The 20,843-nt window shown below is 39.2% G+C and overlaps 2 protein-coding genes and 1 long non-coding RNA gene across 3 annotated transcripts in view; 1 reads left to right on the forward strand and 2 right to left on the reverse strand.

The window, feature by feature from the left end:
- Positions 1-20,843, forward strand: part of LOC145436382 (protein bicaudal C homolog 1-like) — a 788,516-nt gene that overhangs the window by 743,138 nt on the left and 24,535 nt on the right. The window lies entirely within an intron of this gene.
- Positions 1-20,843, reverse strand: part of LOC145436956 (uncharacterized) — a 416,296-nt gene that overhangs the window by 367,156 nt on the left and 28,297 nt on the right. The gene's annotated exons all lie outside the window — the stretch shown is intronic.
- Positions 1,056-19,997, reverse strand: LOC145449925 (uncharacterized). Its single transcript, XM_080328366.1, has 14 exons — positions 18,788-19,997; positions 17,983-18,068; positions 17,419-17,557; positions 17,017-17,185; positions 15,820-16,067; positions 15,190-15,275; positions 14,564-14,667; positions 12,600-12,723; positions 11,559-11,656; positions 10,415-10,527; positions 8,715-8,831; positions 6,952-7,115; positions 5,916-6,037; positions 1,056-4,694 (listed from the first exon to the last, which is right to left on the reverse strand). The coding sequence occupies exons 1-14, from the start codon at positions 19,009-19,011 to the stop codon at positions 4,404-4,406; spliced, it is 2,085 nt and encodes a 694-aa protein (XP_080184492.1). The 5' UTR covers positions 19,012-19,997; the 3' UTR covers positions 1,056-4,403.

The following is a 20,843-nucleotide window of genomic DNA, read 5'->3' on the forward strand; positions in this document are numbered from 1 at the left end:
GAGCAGAGAGGACAAAAAATTGATAGCAATATATATGCAATTCCCGATCTTATTGACCGATAATATCATGAATTATCGAAAATTTTCGCGCTTCGCACTGGCTCGCTAAACAGTACAGCTGATTTCGTGGCAAAAGCGAACAACGTGATGGGGGGCGGTCGGTTTATCACCCTATGGGAGCACAAGACCCAAGTTTTTTCGGGGGGCCTGACGAAGTGTCGTTTCGTTCCTGCCAACGGGTTTACGCCCGAAGACGCATAATTATTATTGAGGGGACCTACCTCTTCAATCACACATCAGTAACATCACTCAGCACTATCGGTAAATCTGTTTACGTGAGCAGAGAGAGGATAAAAATTGATATCAATATATATGCAATTCCCGATCATATTGACCAATTCAAGCAATAATTAGTGAAATTTTTCGCGCTTCGCGCTCGTAGGCGGGAATAGCTGGCTCAGTAATTGGACACCCAATGTAGATGACCAGTATCAGCAAATAGCGGATAGCCGAGGGGGGATCTTGGGGCGAAGCCACGCTACGGGGTTCTTGGGGGCGAAGCCCTCAGAAGTTTGGTTTATCACGCTATGGGTGCGCAAGGCAATCGATTTTAGGGGGTTGACGAAGTGTTGTTACGGCCCTCCCTCTTACTCATTGTCTTAAGTATATTCCTTATAATACGAGGTTGGGGGGCGCTGGAGCACGATAATCTTTGAAAGGGGGCGCTGGAGAAAAAAAGGTTAAGAACCACTGGAGTATACCATAGTGTAGCGTACCGAAAGTACATTAATAACTGAACTGAGTAGAGTTTGTCGCCATCCATCACACCACAAATCAATCCGTCAGAAAATCGGTAAATCCAGTCCAAATCCTAATCCATTCAGAAAAATCTTCAATGCCAATCCAATCCAAATCTGACAAAATATCGCAAATCCTGTTTTTTCACATCCTAATCCACGTTAATCCCTGAAACCTACACAGCTGAGCAATTTGAGATTGATTTAGTTTGATGATCTAAATCCCATGAATGCCCGCAGTGAAAAGAACCACGACTGTTGGTTTTTGCGGTATATCTATATTCTCAACTTTCTGTTGGCATGAAATGATACTTCTGATCTGCATTGGAAGGAGCAAGGAGCACCAACGATTGGACTAAATATATCAAGACACATACCGATAAGAATATACCCTTGTATGAGCAAATTTATGCATCATAAAACGTTTGGTGTTATTTCAAGATGCGATGGATCACACACACATTATATTACATAAAGGGTGTATGATACTGAATATCAAAACTGTACAGTACATTCATGCTATTGCACTATGCTCGGTAGTACGTATTAAGAGATCATTGCAGTTTTGATACTGATCGAGCGACGTCTTTCTTCAGCCAGCCGAAACACTGACGTACAAACAACATTGCGATATCAATCTGCCGGTCATAAAGTATGTACGTTAGGGCTGTTCAAAAATAACTTTTTTTCCTGGATTCATGCCATTCACTGAATAAATTGTCAGGTTACTCTAAAAAACGCTGCTCACCAAATTTGGTTCAATTCTAACAAGTATAGGACTCCGCAGATCCAATTAAAATTTTTAATTTATTATGGAAAATTAAAAATTAAAATTTTTCAAATTTTTTTGCCAACCCCATGAAATTGTTGAGCTGTCTTCAATGACGTTGCAAAACAAATTTGAGTCAATTCCGACCAGTAGAAGCGGAGTTATGTGAGTTTTTCGTTGATAATTCTCGGATTATCCCTGATTGGTGGATAATCCGCGATTTTTCAACGAAAAACTCACATAACTCCGCTTCTAATGGTCGGAATTGACTCAAATTTGTTTTGCAACGTCTTTGAAGACAGACAATTTCATGGGGTTGGCAAAAATATTTGAAAAATTTTTATTTTTAATTTTCCATAATAAATTAAAAATTTTAATTGGATCTGCGGAGTCCTATACTTGTTAGAATTGAACCAAATTTGGTGTGCAGCGTTTTTTAGAGTAACCTGACAATTTAATCAGTGAATGGCATGAATCCGGGAAAAAAAGTTATTTTTGAACAGCCCTAATGTACGTACGTATGTAATTCCCCACCGGTGACGTTACCGGGATAAGGAGATCAATTTATCATTAACTACAAGAGTGTCTATATGAGGCATGACTCAAAATATAGCACAGTGGAAAAGCGATGGTCCCGAATTCGAACCTAGCTTAACAGTTTTCCGAGACTCGAGAATTGGTAGTCATGGGATATGCCATTCTCATTTTTCGTCATATCACATTCGCTTCAGTTGTAAAAATAAGATTAAAACGAGGCATTTTATTAGGCTATTGCATTACAGCTATCCGTCAATATCAATATAAGTCAATCAGGAGATAGGGGCTAGTGAAACTGAAATTTAAGTTATTGTATGAAGAATGAGTATCACACAACGAATTTGGATTGGTATTATCATTTGAAACAAGAAAAAAAGACGAAATTACTGGAAAGAATTATACGAAGTATTACACAACCCGCAGCATTAGTTCAGGGCAGACAGGGATGTAATGACTCGAGTCACGATTTTCTGATGACTCGACTTGACTCGAGTCATTTTCGCAAAATTCAAAAATGACTCGACTCGAGTCATTGGACTCAAGACTTGAGAATCAGACGGCCAAGACCGACATTTTATTGCAATTTCGAAGAATAGTAAAGTTGCCACATTATTGGGATTATGTCTATTGGTACTGGCACTTGAAAAGGCGATCAGAAACTGCTAAAAGTTGGTAAAATTGGTATATTATAATTGCGAACCATTCGATATCACCAAACATTGTTACAAAAAGTGGGTTTAAAAGACTTAAACTGAAAACTGAGCAGTAAACACAATGACTTGTACTCGAACTTGAGCACAATAATACTACGACTCAGACTCGATCCTCTGATTGCTGACTTGGTCTCGGACTTGACTCGAGTCAAAACTATGAAAGTGAGATCGACTCGGAGCCTTGTGACTTGGTTAGAACCCTGGTTCAGGTCAGACTTGAAAAACTAGTTAATTCTCGTTGAATGTGGTTAATTTAATCCAGGAAATGTTTCTATGAGCTCATTTTACCTCAACACCAGTGGTTCCCAACCTTTTTTTAGACACGCCCCCCTTTATGATAGTGAAATTTTCGCACCCCCTTATTGTCGTATAACAAAATCCAACCGGAATGCTAGCAACCCCAACAGATTGTTCGATGGCATGGAAGGTTATAACTGTTGATGAAATTCGGTGTATATAGAGAAACAGTTTTAAGTTGACCGCGCGCCCCCCTTCAGAGCTTTCACGCCCTCCCAAGAGGGGCGCGCCCCCCGTTTGGGAACCACTGCTCTAATCTAATTGATGGCTTTCCTGAAAATGCGACACAACTGCGTTGTGCGAAACAAGCCAAGCGTGGTGCATAAACATTTGCCACTCTCATATTTACGACAATCAATTGTAATTTAAAATGAACTGAAGTAGATTTTTGTTGTATGTCTTTTTGATTCGCAATTTAATTTGATTTCCAAGTTTTCAGAATTCAGTCATTCTAATCTGTTTTGGAAAAGCTAAAAATTTCAGCACTTCTTCGATAGCAGGCAGCCATCGAACAATGTTCACCACGATCACCAATATATGTTTCTCATGACCACGTCACAATTTCTAAACGTCGAAATAAATACTTTTTATTCCGCGTTGGGGGAGAGCGATATTAAGGTTGGGGATATTATGGCTGGTAGAGGGAGGATATTAGTGTTGGCATTATGGTATCCCAAGATTAGGGATGGAGGGGGAGATTAGGGTTAGGGGAGTGGGATATTAGGGTTGGGGTGGGGGATATTAGGGTTGGGTGGAGGGATATTAATGTTGGGGGAGGATATTAGGGTATCACAAGATTAGGGTTGGAGGAGGGGGTAGTAGGGTTGGGGAAGTGGGATATATTAGCATTGAAGGTGGGGGATACTAGGGTTGGGGAAGGGGGGAATATCAGATTATCAGGGCTAGGGTCAAAGTTGGGATCTCCTCCTTCAATTCTAAACCCTCTTCTTTCAACCCTAATATGGGGACACCCTAACCCCAACTTTGACACTAACCCTCTCCCAACCCAAATATTCGTCTCGACAAGGGCACGCTCATGAGAAGCATTCATTGGTGATCATGGTGAACATTGTTCGATGTCTTCCTACTATCGAAGAAACGCCAAAACATTATAGTTGTTTAGCTCTGGTTCGGATCACCTATGTCATAGATATGAGCATTACCTGTCTGATTTACTCCACGATCACGTGACATATAGGTATATATTTGAATTTTTCAAGTATATCTTACCATTATGAAGACACGATGTCAAATAATTAACCTGGACTTGGCACGACACATAATTTTGATTCAAAATACAGACGTTGGCGTCCAGTCTAAATTTTCCACATCGCGAAACAGGCGTACGTCGAGGTTTGGCGGTACTGCGTGTTCTGCTCTTAGCGACAGCTGTGCCGCTAGTACTCCCATTTTTACGCTGGTTTCTATCGACTCGTGATTCAGTAGGCCATGGATGAACGCGGCCGCCAACGAGTCTCCCGATCCGCTTACATTCTTGATGGGCAACCCCATGAATTCGAGCCTTGGGATCGATGATATCGGGTAATGCAGCCCCATGATACCCTGCGGTCGGTTACGGTCCTGAAAAATCGCGAAGGAATAAGAGAGAGTTCTGCGACAATTTTTTCGATTCATGAGTCATTTTGGGATAGGTTTGAATTGACTTTTAGGGTTGAAATTTTGTACAAACTACCAGGGTTGTGACCAAGTCACGAGTCAATCTCGCTTTTATAGTTTCGACTAGAGTCATTTTCGATTCACCACCGAGCCAAGTAGCTCAAGTTCAAGACAGTGAGCAGAGGGTCGAATCATGATATTATGACTAGAGTCCAAGTCATTGTGATGACTGTTCAGTTTCCTGTTGAAGTCTTGTTCAACCAACATTTTATAACTCAGTTTGGTGATATCGAATGGTTTGCATATAATATACTAATTTCCGTTACTTTTAGCAGTCTCTTGTCACATTTTTAAGTATCAGTGCCAATAGATGAAATCCCAATAGTGTGGTTACTTTACTATTCTTTGAAATTACAATGAAATGTCGGTTTTGGACGTCTGAGTCCCGAGCCATATGACTTTGTTCGGGTCATGCGCATTGACTCGAGTCAAAGTCGAGTCACTTCCATATTTTTCCATTTCCATATTTACCAGTTAGAAAAGACAAGTCATTCTGGTGTGTGATTTTGCTACCATTGCTAGCTCAAGAGTCATTCTGGTGGGCGATTTTTTGACATGTCAAAGTCAAAAACATTTTGCAACCAGCATTTCGTTTGTATCATACATGTTTGCACTGTCGGCAAACTTACCATTTGCCAACTTGTGACCTACCTAATAGGCCTACCGTTGTAGACGGCCAATTGACTGCTCACTCTGAATCATAAACATTAGAATGAAACAAATAGGTTGACATGGTTTTATCATAGTGTCATACAATGGTGTGGACACATGCGAATCTCACGGCTCACTGCGATTGGTGTACGCCACAGTTTCTATTTGGCTAAAGGCAATTTTACGGTAACATTCAACTGACTTAATGAGCGTGAAATTAGATAAAGTAGGTGGCAATGGAGAGCTACCGGGGTACAGATTACGATAATATGGAACCCTGGAACCCCTCAAAACAGGGCTGTATTGACTCGAGTCATGACTCGACTCGAGCCATGATTTTCTGATGACTCGACTTGACTCGAGTCATTTTTTTCAAAATACAAAAATGACTCAACTCGAGTCAATATGTGTATTGACTGACTTGAACATCGGTATTACAATGCTTTCAATCGCCTAGGAGCCGATTAAACTTACACGGTTGAAGGTCATGACTCCGTTTTTCGCCAAAGTCACGATGAGGCATTCGACATGCTCCAACAGTGGATTGCAGGCCATCAGCATGGAACGTAGATCGTCACCATCCAAAAGTTTGTTTTCTGAAGAAGGCAAGGGTAATAACAATATCATAACTCGCTGAACGAAAACAATACGTTTGTCAAATTGTCACATTGAATTTTGATCTTCTGTATTAACGTTTCCAAAGAATGACAATTTAAATATGAACTATGCCACACATCTTAATACTCTCGTATAAGATACTGGTGCAGGAAATAAACTGTGCATCAACATAGTGATTTAAGTACAAAACCTCTAAAACCTGATCTTCACTTGAAATAACAAGATTATGATAAATATTCACTGTAACTCAGAGTGATTTCTGCTGCTCCCTTTCAGATACAAATTCAAAAATGAGTGGCTTCATCTTAAAAAGTGTCACCGTATTTTTGGTCGTAATATAACAGCATGTTATTGCTCATGAGTAGCATGATTTTTTGACCTTAGAACGGGAAATTTTGACATTTTTAACTTCAAAAACATTGACTTAGTTTGGACTGCAAGAACTTGTCACATCACGCATTATGGTAGAAATAATTCAAAATTTCTTGTAGTACAACGAAAGATACTTTCCTACATTCTCGGGTAGAAAGTGTCTGTCTACAACGGTAGGCCTATAAAGTAGGCTACAAGCTGTAAAATGTCAAATAGTAAGTTCACCGACACTGCAAACATCTACGATACAAACAAATGCAGGTTGCAAAAAACTTTTGACTTTGTAAACAATTTTGACAAGTTTTTTGACCTAACGCTACAATTTTGACTTATTATGATACGTAAAAAAACACCCTACTGAGCATATACATATCGGAGGCAAAATTGGAACCCCAACCTCCCCGGTGTACGCCACTGCAGCGCACACGACGTATCGAAAATATGCATGAGTATAGGCATGGGGTTCCTGGGAACACCGATCAAGAACCACTATTCTAGTTCAAAAGCAGTTATCAATTACCATCAAAATTAAAACGTGGACTTTTTCCCGTTACAGTGGCCACGATCACTTGGAACTCCTCCAGATTCGGGCTCAGATAGTCGATGGCTTTCCACGCGTTCCCGTAAAACGGCCGGTCCGCTTTTAATGACCCAGTCGGTTCGTAAAAGAGCTTCGTTTCGCAGCTGAATTTGACGAGCAACCGATATTCAATCACAAATTACACTGATCGTGTGTTTGTATATCATGAGTCTGTGTTTATGCCACAAAAACATCAAGGACAAACATATACAAATACAACGTACCAACAGTTGGATGGGTTGTGTTTTCTGTCCGTTGTTAGTTAGTAGGGTAGAGTGAAATTGACTCTTTTTTTAAATCAAAAAAGGGGTTCTCAAATCCCGACATGTGACATGAAACTTCAATAAAAATTGAATTTTCCAGTCAGCAACACCCCAATTTCAGTGCGCCAGGGGCTAAAATTGCGTATCTTGGCAACCGCTGGTCGTAAAGTCACAAAACTAGTTATAGCCGAAAAAACAAACAGTAAAATACAGGTAAATGGCAGGAGTAACTACATACTCAGATGTGTTGGGGCTGCGGGAAGCTCATCCTTGTGACGTGAGGAATCAGTAGTTTTAACCGAGGTGAATACAAGGTTGCAATTAGGATTTTTGAAAGTGTCCTCCGAGGACTCCAAAATCTCTGTTTTGAGGATTTGTCCTCTTTTTTGAAAATTTTGGTGGTTAAATGTATGTTGAAATTAAACTGAGATATTGGAAATCAGGACTCAAGTAACGGTCTGGCAGGCCTTTCCGAAGTCGAGGCAGAAAGTTGACCTTTTTTTAATCAACCATCGGAAAATTCAATAAAAGCGTGTATATCTAGAATCGAGTCCGAAAATTGACCTTTTTTAGTCAAACAAATACAAATTCGCAATAAATTTACCAATTTTTACGGATTTTACCACGGTATTTTGAGTTTCGGAATTTTCAAGAAGTGTCCTCTTTGCAGATTCCCAAAATATGGTAAACCTAACATTAGGACTGTTTTAAAATAACTTTTCATTTCTTCGAATTTGACTGGCTACTCGACAAAATTGTTAGGTAGAGGCGAAGTTATTGCAGTTCAAAATTTAAGATTTCATAGATCTAATAATAAATATTTAATGAACTTGCCACCATAAATACTATCTTTTACAAATCCCTAAATTTTTTACTCATTAACTTCGCTTCTACTGGTTGGAATCGAACCAAATTTGTTGTGGATCCTTTTTTCATGTGACCTAACAATTCCACGAGGTAGCCAGTAACATTTGAAAAAAATTTGATACATTATATGTTAAATGAATCCATAATTTTCTACTTCAATAATTTTGCTTCTAAGGGTTAGAATTGAGCCTACTTTTTAGAGAACCTAACAATTTCATGGAGCGCCCAGTGAAACTTGAAAAAATTATATAGGATATTGATTTTTATTACATAAATCCAAAATTTTCCACTACAAGAACCTTGCTTCCACTGGTTGGAATCGAGCGAAAAAAAAAACGGAACAATTTTATCAAGTAGCCGGTATTTTTTTATATTTTTGAACAGCACTAATGTATATGCAAGCCATTGTATTTTGCAATATGATTGCAGTACATATTGGGTCGCTATTCATTCTGAATTGAGTCAGGAATATAGAGTTGATGATGCATGCGAAACATAAATGTAGATAACTCTGTATATTGTCAGTCTATAATTATAAAATAAAATAAAGCATGGTACACAAAGCTCACCCACCTTTTGCATAAATCACAGATATAACAGATTGTTTCTTTGGGCAAATTCGCGTCGATGCATACTAGAGGCGCTCGACCGATTAAATCTTCATGTTCCCGTATCATTTCAGTAGAGAATCTAAGTAAAGTATGGCGAAAGCCAGATTAGTAAGTATAGTAATTGTCCTGTGGGTGATTTAATGGGACTAGCCAGTCAAAAACCTAACTCCCAGATGGCTACCCCAATCACCATGAAATTTTCACAGCCGCTAGATGTCGCTTTGCTGTATACGAAAAAACATAAAGTTTAGTACTACCCTGCAGAATGTGGATTTGAAGGAGAAAAAATGCTCCGACACGGGGAATGCAAAATCTCAATATTGTGAAGCCCTTTCTTCCAATCTAACGCCTTATTTTGGAAGTACTAGGACAGTGCTCTGTTATGCTAAAATTTGAAGGAATACGTGCAACCCCTCTATCAGAAATTCCATTTTGAAATTTTGAAATTTCAGGTCTTTTTTTCAAAAAGTTTGCTGTGAAGCTCTGTAATTCAGAGCAAGGTAGAACTAGGCCAAACGTCTCTTAGCATAACACAGGTCTCTATGTTAGCTTTTCAAAAAAAAACCTCAGCGAATACTATACGACATATATGTCATACAAATTTTTGATTTACCGTGAAGCTGTTCCACAAAATTTTACCAAATTTTATAATGGAGAAAAACATTAATAAACAGTAAAACCAGTAATAAAAGATTCTAAACCGGTGCCGATGAAAATCGAAATTATGAAGTTATTAGTTATGTTTTGGGTAAGATAAGGCCATGAGGTAAGAGTATAGGTAATATGTCGATATTTCAAGCCAAGAAAAAAAAATTGAAAATTTTTATATTTTTTCGAAATTTTGAATTGCTATTCCCCTTAATTGTGTATCCTGTTCCACAAAATGACATGTATTTAACACAGGTCTGTGACAACTCAACGAATCATTATTCGACACGTGAATATTTGGTGACTCGCCTAGAGACAATATCTTAAAATACGGATAATGACTTGACCCGATTTGAGTCAATTTTTTGTAACAGGGTTGTAAAGACTCGAGTCGCTATTTTTCGGTGACTTGACTTGACTCGAGTCATTTTTTCAAATACGTAAAATGACTCGACTCGATTTGTGTATTGATTCATATGACTCGAGACTAGGACAGCCAAGACCGGCCAAGACATTTCATAGCAACTTCGAAGAATAGCAAAGTCACCCCATGATTGGTATTTCGTCTATCAGTCCTGATACTTGGAAAATAGGGCCAGAAAGTGTTGGTTCAACTGAATACTGAATGGTAAACACAATGACTTGGACTCAGAAAACACTATATGACTTGGACTCGACCCTCTACTAGCTGGATTGGACTCGGACTTGACTCGGTGGTGAATTGAAATGACTCGACTTGACTCGAGTCAAAACTATGATTGTGAGATTGACTTGTGACACGGAACCTTGCGACTTGGTTGCTACCCTGGTTGAACGTGACTCAAACTCGAGACGGAAGAGTGAACACAATGACTGGAACTCGGACTCAATCCTCCGACTTGGACTTGACTCGGGAAAGTGAGATTGACTCGTGACTCGAAACCGTGTGAATTTGTTACAGCACTGAACTAAAGAATAACTACCAAGATGCTTTGATGCTACGGGTCATGCAAATAAAAAAAAATGTGGCTGAACCTGTTGTTTATCGATAAATTTTCGCTGCCCAACTTCAAGGAGCCAGTCTTGTCCATGACTGCTACATACATTCCCGATGCATGGCCCGCGATTTTCTTTGCAAACGATGTATCCTGGTTAAACACAAATTGGTCCGTTGTTGAAATTAAAAATCGTGTACTCAAAATCATAAAATTCCTGAGATAATTCTCATCAAATTTGTGAAATGTATGTATGTTCTGACTTTAATTCCAATTGAATTTCAGTTTCTCCTGTAAATGCTACAGAGGAACCGTATAGGGTGAACCAAGCCGGGCTAACTGTACCGACATTTGCTGTTTTCGTGCTTATGGGAATGAACTATGGACTGAACACGGTTCAGTGTCCAAGTTTTTGCGGCTGCAGTAATTCTAATTCAAATTTAATATGAAAAAAACGTTTATAGCTACAATTCTAAATTTATTTGAGTTTGGAAAAAAGAGTGATATAGCTATATTTCTAAACTTAATCTAATTTGGAAAAAAATGTGCTGCCATAATTTTGATTTAATTTGGAACGGAAATTGTGTAGCTATAATTCCAATTTAATCTGGAAAAGACCGTGTTGCCTTGATTTCAAGTCAAATATGATTTGAAAAAAAAACTGTGCTGCTATATTTCTAATTTTAATCTAATTTGCGAAACAACTGCGTTGCTATAAATATAATTATTACTCAATTAAAAAAAACTGTGTTGCTATATTCTAATCGTCATTTAATTTGGAAAAAACTGTGTAGCTATAGTTCTAATTTTAATATTATTTTGTAAAGAAACTGTGTTGCTATAATTCTAATCCTAATTTAATTTGGAAGAAACTGTGTAGCTATAATTCTGAGAATTTGTCATCCTTTTTAGAGAAATGTCCTCCCTTTGCCAAAATCCCTCCTTTTGGACAAAGCTGTCCTCATTTTTAGCCAAAAATGCCCAAATAGACCACGAAAGACGTTAAATTTTGGCCTAAAAGATAGACGACGGGTTATGAGGGAGTCAAATCTGAAAAATGACGTTATATTTCGTCACCACAACAAGATTACCTGTAGTTATTGCAAAATTACCTCTGAGAATTACTACTCGCTTTTGGGCTATTCATGTCAAAATCAATACGCTTTATCACCGTTAGGTCTTACCAAATATTGGCTCATTTCGTTCTCCGCCATATCTCCCAGTTTGTCACTTCCGAGCAGTGTAACAAAGGCCGGGTCGTTCCCGAGCCTTGATAAGCTTTCTGAAATGATAAATTTCAGTTATGAAAATACCAAATCCACAGGTGTAATTACTTAGGTACTTTTCAGACAATCATTTTATACTCACACTAGAATTACTTTTGATGTCTCGGATATCATTATTTGTATTTGTGCTGAGTAGATATTTATGAAGCTATCTTAATTTTCAGTTGAATACTATCGATGACCACCAGGGTTGAAACAAAGTCATAAGGTACCGAGCCACAAGTCAATCTCACTTTTATAGTTTTGACTCGAGTCGAGACAAGTCATTTTTAATTCACCACCGAGTCAAGTCCGAGTCCAAATCAGTGAGTAGAGGGTCGAGTTCGAGTCATTGCGTTTTGACTCGAGTCCATTTTGTTCACTGTTCAGGTTTTGGGTTCTACTCATTTTTTTTCAACTCTGTTCGAGTGCTAGAGAATGGCTCACATTCATATTATCGCAATTTTCCTCAGTCCTAACCGTTTTTGGCCGTATTTTTCAAGTATCAGGACCAGAGGTGGTCAGTAACGAAGTACTTCTACTTTTTGAAGTACTTGAAGTAAATTTTTCCTACTCACACAACTTTTCAAGTAGTTATGATTTCAGGCTACTTCTACGTCTACTTGACAGTTTTCAGTTTTGTAGGCAAAAATAAGCGTAGAATACCTACTTACTTACTTACTTGTGAACCACCACTCCTACTTCTACTTGAGTAGAAATTCCGCCGTTACTTCTACTTCTACTTGAGTAGCGACGGTGACTACTTTGACCACCTCTGATTCAGGACTGATAGGCGAAATACCAATCATGTGGTGACTTCCCTATTCTTCGAAGTTACAATGAAATGTCTGTCTTGGCCAGCTTAGTCTCGAGTCATATGACTTGGTCCGAGTCATGCACAATCACTCGAGTCAAAATGAAGTCATTACATACAACCCTGGTGATCACAAAATATCAAACCTGCGATATTCCTCCCAACTCCACCGAGCGTGCAGCTGATATCGGCCGGATTCGAAGGTCCGTCGTACAAGATATCAGAAGATGCCTTTGAAACGATGTCAATATTAGTAGCACCGATAACCACCTGCAAAACGAAGATAAAATCAAAAACAATAAATGCATCATTGAGTTGTAAGTAAAACTTGGCATAATGCTTCTAGCAGGGTTGTAACCAAGTCACAAGGCTCCGAGTCGCAAGTCAATCTCACTTTTATAGTTTTGACTCGAGTCAAGTCGAGTCATTTTCAATTCACCACCGAGTCAAGTCCGAGTCCAAGTCACCGAGCAGAGGGTCGAGTCCGAGTCATGGTATTATGACTCGAGTCGAGTTCAAGTCATTGTGTTGACTGCTCAGTTTCCAGTTAAAGGCTTGTTAAACCCACTTTTTATAACTCTGTTTGGTGATATCGAGTGGTTTTCATTTATAATATGCTAATTTTCGTCATTTTTAGCAGTTTCTGGTCGCATTTTCAAGTATCAGTACCAATAGACGAAATCCAAATAGTGCAGTGGTTCCCAACCTTTTTTCACCCACGTACCATTTCGAGGTTTCATGCAGTGCTCGCGTGAGTTACGCGCGCCGAAGGCGGCCAAAAATTTTGCTGTAATTTATGACGTCATAATCACGTATTTGACCTATGCGAAGCGTAATAGCAAATGCTATTAAACTAGGCATTATCTGCCAGGGTTGATAAGACGCATGGAATTTTTTTTCACCACCAGTCACAAGAAGAACAACATAATAATGAAATAACACCAAACTACAAACGTCAATTTATTTAATGCGATGGCTGCATTTGTTTATTTTCCACTAGCTCAGCGATTCTTGAAAATTTTCAGACACGCCCCCTTTTATGATAGAGAAAACATCGCCCCCCCACCCCCCCCCCCCCTTATTGTCACATAACAAAATGCAACCAGAATGCTAGCAATCTCAGCGAATAATGATGGGTTATGATAGTTGATAAGATGTTCTCAAACATGCAATTAGGACTATATAAAAAGGCAAGAAGGCAAAAACAATTAGATGGAGGTAAATTTTTCCAGTTGGCCGCAGCTTCGCGCCACCTTCAGATGCTTTCACGCCCCCCAAGGGGAGGGAGGGTCAGTTTTAGAAACACTGCACTAGCTGATCGATGCGTGGCATATGTTTGCTCACAGCGCATCGAAAGTCATGCCTGGGCGCAACAAGTCGGTTTCGTTTCTTTGACTTGGTAGTCATCAGAGATGAAAATCCTCGCTGGCACTCCCACGTAGAAGGGAAAATTAGCAGCTGGGGAATAGCGTGAGAAGCTACAGTCGGGTACGAGGAAGTCATGCTAAGCCTGATGTTTATTGGAGAACAATCTTTGTGTTCATCCCCACCTGAACTAATAACTCCCTTCGATCGAAAAAATACCAGAATCTACTTGCGTACCACCTGGAAGACCTTCCTTCGCGTACCACAGGTTGGGAACCATTGCAATAGTGTGATTACTTCACTATTCCTCGAAATTACAATGAACGTCAGTCTTGGCCTTCTGAGTCTCGAGTCATATGACTTGGTTCGAGTCTTCCGCAATGACTCGAGTCCAAGTCGAGTCAATACACAGATTAACTCGAGTCGAGTCATTTCCGTATTTTGGGAAAATGACTCGAGAGAAATATAGCTTTGGTATGTTTCTTCCCACGTAGAAGGCTGCAGACCTTGATTGGTGCAACGAATAGGTATGGTTGAAAAAACACTAAATTATCTTCATGTAACGTAGACCTGGCCTTATATTATTTGTGTTCGCATAGAATGTTAATATTTGAGCATATGACATCATCCACACGTGAATGCTGTCATAATAAGTGGTACTCAAATACTCGAAGCCTAATAGTTGATTCGTAATTAAATCACTCAGGTACTCGATTTTGCACAGCCCTAGTGGTAAGATACCGACTGGTCTGGGAGATCCTGCGCTTTGTCCGGAATTGGTGGATATCTTGGACAGCTCGACGGCGATATCAGCTCCGACGGCTGCATTGTTTTTGATCAACGCAACGTCTTGTACAAATTCGTAAAGGCGTATAACTTCTTTCTTATTCAATAATCACTTTAATACCGTAATTACCAGTGTATAAAACGTTTTTTTGGGTAAAATGATTCGCATACCCAGATGTGGTCAGTAATGAACTACTTGCATCCTTTATGGAGTAGTATAATGACCTGATTTCTGGTTACTAGCACTACTTCTTAAAGCGTTACGCATTTATGGTAAATACTTCAGGCTTCTACCGTTAGTTTTTTGGGCAAAACTAGTTACTTTTTACGTTTCGTATTTTAAAAATACAACCGAATAGGTAGATTCATATTGAAATGAACCCGAATATATCCTGCTGACACTGGTCAGGGTTAATCGTCAGCAACTAGAAGAGAATCGGAAAAACATTGTATATCAACAATCGTATCACAAAATGTGACGTCATTGGCATGAAATTTCGTATAATCATAGTATAGATATTTTGTACACAGATCTATTACCGAGATGTAATTCGTTTTTATGTTACTGTTTCTTTAAAAGGATACTGGACTTTAAAGATTGTCCGACGGTCAGCTCATTGACACGTTTCAAAATGTAGGGGGTGACGTCCGCTCCAGTTATCGAAAGAGACCTGCGAAATATATTGATTTGTATCATTTAGGCAATACATATCAAGGGCCGGGCAAAAATTGAGTATCTGAGTCATTTGATTCTGAATCAAGCATCAGGCTTGAAGTCACATGAAGTCATAACAGTAAAAATGATGTAGACAGTTCAAATAGGTACCTTTTATGCGACCACAAAGGATATAATGTCAGTTGTACATCACATTAAAGATTATTCGGTATTTTACGACCATACCTATTTCATGGGACTACGTGACACTGCTGTGGCTTGATCACAGCTTCGCAGACATGTCATTCCCGCTAACGTGTGTAGCTTTATGAGACAGCTTCGTTTGATTTTACATGACCAGTCAAGGTTTACATTCTTCCACAGTGAAAAATAGTATCAAAAATATAATTTTTTCGATAAATTCCCTCTTAGTGGCAATGAGCGTATATCATCTATCACTGCACGACTCAAAATATTAGTCAATTCAGGTTCGAGTGCTCAAATCGTAGTGCCCAACCCTAGCTAATAATATTATATAATAAAAATATAGTTCCACTCACTCAGCTTCTGCGAGTGATTTCTGTATAGCCTTGTCAATCTCATATCCAGACGCGGCGTGCATTTCAGGAATCGGAACTGCTATCAAACATCCGCCGTCTATGTTGAGTCTCTGCGAAGCTCTGATAAGCTTTGCAGCCTCAAGCGCAGTGACGACGCTGGTCTGTGATTTGTGCCCGCTTTTCGGTGTGAAGAACGCCGGGAAGTCATCGGTATCTCCGAACGAAGCGACGGTGACACCTTGCGTCTCCTGATTGATAGACGGTTAAGTGAAATATATTCAGAGTATGTATTACAACTCGAGCACACAAAGTTATTTTGAATTAACTACTAGTTACTGATGTCATATAATAATAATATAATAATTTATAGAGCGCCGAATATACCAGGGTGGTAATGACTCGAGTCATGATGTAACTCGAGTTGCGATTTTCTGATGACTCGAGTCATTTTCTCAAAATACGGAAATGACTCAATCTGCGTATTGACTCAACTTACACTCGAGTCATTGTGCATGACTCGAATCAAGTCATATGACTCGAGTCTCAGATGGCTAAGTCCGACATTTCATTGTAATTTCGAAGAATACTAAAGTCATTATTGGGATTGCGTCAATTGGTACTGGTGCTTGAAAATACACCAGAAACTGCTAAAAGTGAGGAAATTAGTATATTTTGAATGCGAACCACTTGATATCACCAAACAGTGTTATAAAATGTGGTTTTAACAAGACGTAAACTCGAAACTGAGCAGACAATACAATGACTTGTTTTGGACTCGAGTCATAATACCATACCTCTGCTCACTGACTTGGACTTGGCTCGGTGGGAATTGAAAATGATTCGACTTGGCTTGAGTTAATGCTATAAAAGTGAGATGGACTTGTGGCTCGGAACCTTGCGACTTGGTTACAACCCTTGATTAACCCAGAGCATTGTCACAAAGCGCAATGAAATTGGTATGGTTGAAAAATACTATATTATCTTAAATGTATTGTACAAATGGTTTTAGATTCTTTGTGGTCGCATAAAATGTACATGTTGGAACTATTCACATTATCCAAACTGTGACATGACACGATGTCATTATGAGTGATACTCAAATGCTCCACTCAAAGCCTTATACTCAATCCACAACCGGTATCACCCAAGTCCCAGGTACTTAATTTGGCGCTGGCTTACAAATTAGATGATGATTACCAGATATTCGAGAGTCTTCGGTATATCCAAAATCGATTTCACTCCCGCACTGACGACAGTTACCGGGGTACGCCCCAGCTCTGTGAGATCGGAGCTGACATCCATTGTCTCCTCGGCCCCACGATGTACACCGCCTATACCCCCAGTAACGAAAATCGGAATTTTGCACCTAGCAATAATACAATAGGATATATTTTAATATACTTCATAAAAAATGCACACAAGTAGAAAACAGTGGAGGGTTTGTTGAAGTGTATCACAGTGGTTCTTGGCCGGGGTTTCACAGTTGGCCAGTAATAGAGTACTTCCCAAGTAAAGTTTTGCTTACCTACACTACTCAACTCAAGTGATAAGAATGCAATGCTACTTTTACTTCTACCAGACAGTTACATGCGATCTTACCAATGTGCAATCAGCATGGTCGCAGACACAGTGGTTCCGCCCGTGTGCCCGAATGCAACACATGACGATAACCCTCTGCGAGATATTTTTCTTGTCGACTCGGAAGTGGCCAGGCTTAGCAAGTCGTCATCGGATAAACCTGAATTACAAAGGTGTATGGATGGTTTTTGTAATCACAAATTAATTTTTATTGATAAAAAACCAAGATTGCCATATTGTGACAAGACAGAACCCAAAAACAGCTTAACAGTAAACGAAGGACCTCTATTGTTATTTCATGGCCATTAGCACTGCAGAGTCATTCATGGTATGTAATATGGATATTTCTTTTGAATTCTCACTAGCTGCTGATGGTTAATGCTGATAATTGTCAGTCGAAAACATTTGGGTTCATTTCCATATCGATTTAACACTCAATTGAATAATAAAGACATCCATGGTATGGTATTTTAAGTTACTCGTTGTTAAGAATCATGTCTGACGTACACTTCAAATTCAAATTTTGGTCGCTTAAATTTGGCTTTCATAACCACCGCTTTACAAACAATACCGAATTTTTCTTACCTACGTGAATGATTCCATTTATTACGGCAATAGTAGCGGGCACTACATCCTTCTGTCGTACAATATCTTCCACTTCAATCGCAGTTCTAGAAAATATATTTTAAACGTCATGCGACTTCGCATTAGTTTGAAAAATTCCACTAAGACAAATGAAGACAAACAATTTGATTCAGAAAGTACCTAGAGGTGATCAAAGTAGACAGCGTTCGTACATAAGTAGGAGTAAGGCTGTAAATTTTTATCGAAATACATAGGCCCACCTACATATCTATTCATAAAACTGCATCAAGCCGAAATAGAATTGCAAAGCACTCCAGTAGTTTCAAAAGGCAGAGGTATCGTACTTTTGGGAATTGATAGAAGATTGCCTTTAAAATTGCTGGGTGCATCTTCGTGACTATCGGAAAATGACCAACGACACTACAAATACTTGCAACATTCGAAAATATATTGAGTTGTCATGATGCAAGGTCCACTTCATAAGGTTCTTATAACAATTTCACTCACAATGCTGCATTATCCCAGAAATAATTTCGACGCTTAAAAATCCCATCTGTACAATTTACAGAACTGTGGGAGCAGTCTGAAAGATTATCCACTTGAACAGTGCAAGCAGACAAAATGTATGTGGCTATTCTGTAAAAGCGCTTCGCTACTGATCCCCTCTGAAATACCGTAACCTATCTGTTCTACACAAGGTGCTGCCCACTTTTATGAGCACAGCAAAGATCCTGGCACAAACATCCCATTTTCTGTACAATTCCGGCTATAATTGCTTGACAGGGTCCAAACAAAATCCATTTACCTGTAGTTCTCGGGATAAGGCATTCCATGAGTGATAATGGTACTCTCGAGTGCAACCACCGGTAACTTTCTCTTCACAGCATCGCTGACATCAGGATGTATTCTGATTAAATCAGACTGCACTGGTACAGAAGTTGCGCAACGAGACAAAAAGCCTAAATGTGGCTTCACACTAGCTGCTTTCAGCCTTTGTGCTGTCAACAAACACAGTCTACTGAAAATCATAATGAATGTGGACTAACCATCAAGAAATCACAACCATCTGAAACACATGTAATTATTATCGTAAAAATAGGAGTATGTAGTTAAAAGTTAGGTACATACAGTAGGCTACATAATGATGAAGTGATGTCAACAGACAACATAAGTACAACACAAGTGAATAACAATATATTCATATTGTAATAAACCCTAATATTTTCGGCCAAGACTTCTCAGTGGAATGCTTCAGCAACTAGTTTACGAGAGTCAGCCGAAAATATTTGGGTTTATTTCAATACGATTGTATTATATAATACTATTTTGAAGTTCTGTGTCTCCAAAAACCTCTTCTAACATAATTGCACTCCTAACAGCATTTTTAACAGATAGACTGCTATCGTATTTAAAACGGTGCCACAGTCGGAAAAACAAATTGCAGCAAGCAGTTTCTTCATAATTTCAAATGATACCATGAGCCTATCGAGTTCAGAAAAATGGGTAATATTGCAATCAATGAAATATTTTTGGCATTAATCCCGGACTTATGAATACAATAAGTCTAAATCCAGTGATGCAATATTCAAATTCACGGTACAATGTAACGGTTGATGAAGTCATACACAAGAATATACCTATGCGGTCCCAGTTAAATTCTGTAATCACCAAAATGACAATTAGTTAAAAGATTGGTTGGAGAAATCGCGAAAGATTCATACTGCTTGTTGCAATCTCAGTTTGAAGTAAAGTACAGGAACCGTTGTGCCCAGTCATGGTCAGTTGTTTGACTAGGAGATAAAATAGTAAAGTGAACGGATAAAATGATTAGAATGCCGTCACTTCTGAGTGGAGTGGCTATAAACATAAAAAATACCTGGCGCAGTGTGACAATAATTATGCAATTAATGCGAATTTAAAGGCATACTAGTAAGGATACTAACTATCAAAATAACGAAAGTACAACTGGTCCGCTATTTATTTTGAACTTTATAACCCAGGGGTCACCAACACGCGACCCGCGGGCCGCATGCGGCCCGCCGAGTCCTATTTTGCGGCCCGCGACCTGATTTGAGATTTCGGAAGAAAGCTAAGAAAACCAATTTGAAATTCTGAAATTGACTACGCGGTGTCAACATGTTGCTGTTGTTGTTTCAAAATAAGCTCTCTTCTGCCCAATATCACGATTCGTCACTAGCTAAAACGGCTGTGGTGATGGCAACGACATTCCATCGAGGGAGAATCAGCTGATAAGAATGGGCATACTGTCTTGACTTGCAATAGCCCAAACACTGCCAAGACCGAGACGCTTTGAAAACGGCTTAAGGCAGTACGTGGTTCCTAAAACTGGGGAGCGCGTGCCCCTTGAGGGGGCGCGAAAGCATCTGACGGGGAGACGGAGTTGCGCTCAACTAAAAAATTTTTCACGCTCCTCGCAATTTACCTGTAATTCATTGTTTTTGCTCTATGTATAGTCCGGAATTCATCTTATAGAATTCTCTTATCAACAGTCATAACCTTGCATGCCATCAAACTAGCCGTTGAGATTGCTTGCATTCTGGTTGCATTTTGTGATATGACGATTTTTCAGTATGATATATGGGGGCGTGTCTAAAAAAGTTTGAGAACCACTGGCTTAGGGCTTCCCCACAAGATCAAGCTTAACGTGAATATGGTCTTTCGTCTAGTCACGTATCTCGCTAGTCCCAATATCGATTCCTTTGTCGCTGAAAATCGTTTCCAGGTATCGCGCACAGCTTACAGTTCAAAATAAAATGAATTGATGATATTGATCTTTTGTTGTCTTTGTAATCCTTAAGTAAAATATTGTTTCTTTTGTGGTCAATGTGCCCATCGCCTTT

The sequence above is a fragment of the Botryllus schlosseri genome, chromosome 1, assembly GCF_051294905.1.
Source record: "Botryllus schlosseri isolate E-star chromosome 1, Bs_hap1, whole genome shotgun sequence".
Taxonomy (NCBI): Eukaryota; Metazoa; Chordata; class Ascidiacea; order Stolidobranchia; family Styelidae; genus Botryllus; species Botryllus schlosseri.

What these genes read in the sequence shown, in the direction of transcription:
- LOC145449925 (XM_080328366.1), bottom strand. Translation starts at nt 19,011, where the DNA reads ATGATTTTCAGTAGACTGTGTTTGTTGACAGCACAAAGGCTGAAAGCA. An exon ending in AGTTGGGAGGAATATCGCAG is followed by an intron (nt 11,657 to 12,599) that starts GTTTGATATTTT and finishes TTATCATTTCAG; the next exon opens with AAAGCTTATCAAGGCTCGGG. An exon ending in ATCTGTGATTTATGCAAAAG is followed by an intron (nt 7,116 to 8,714) that starts GTGGGTGAGCTT and finishes CGTCAAATTCAG; the next exon opens with CTGCGAAACGAAGCTCTTTT.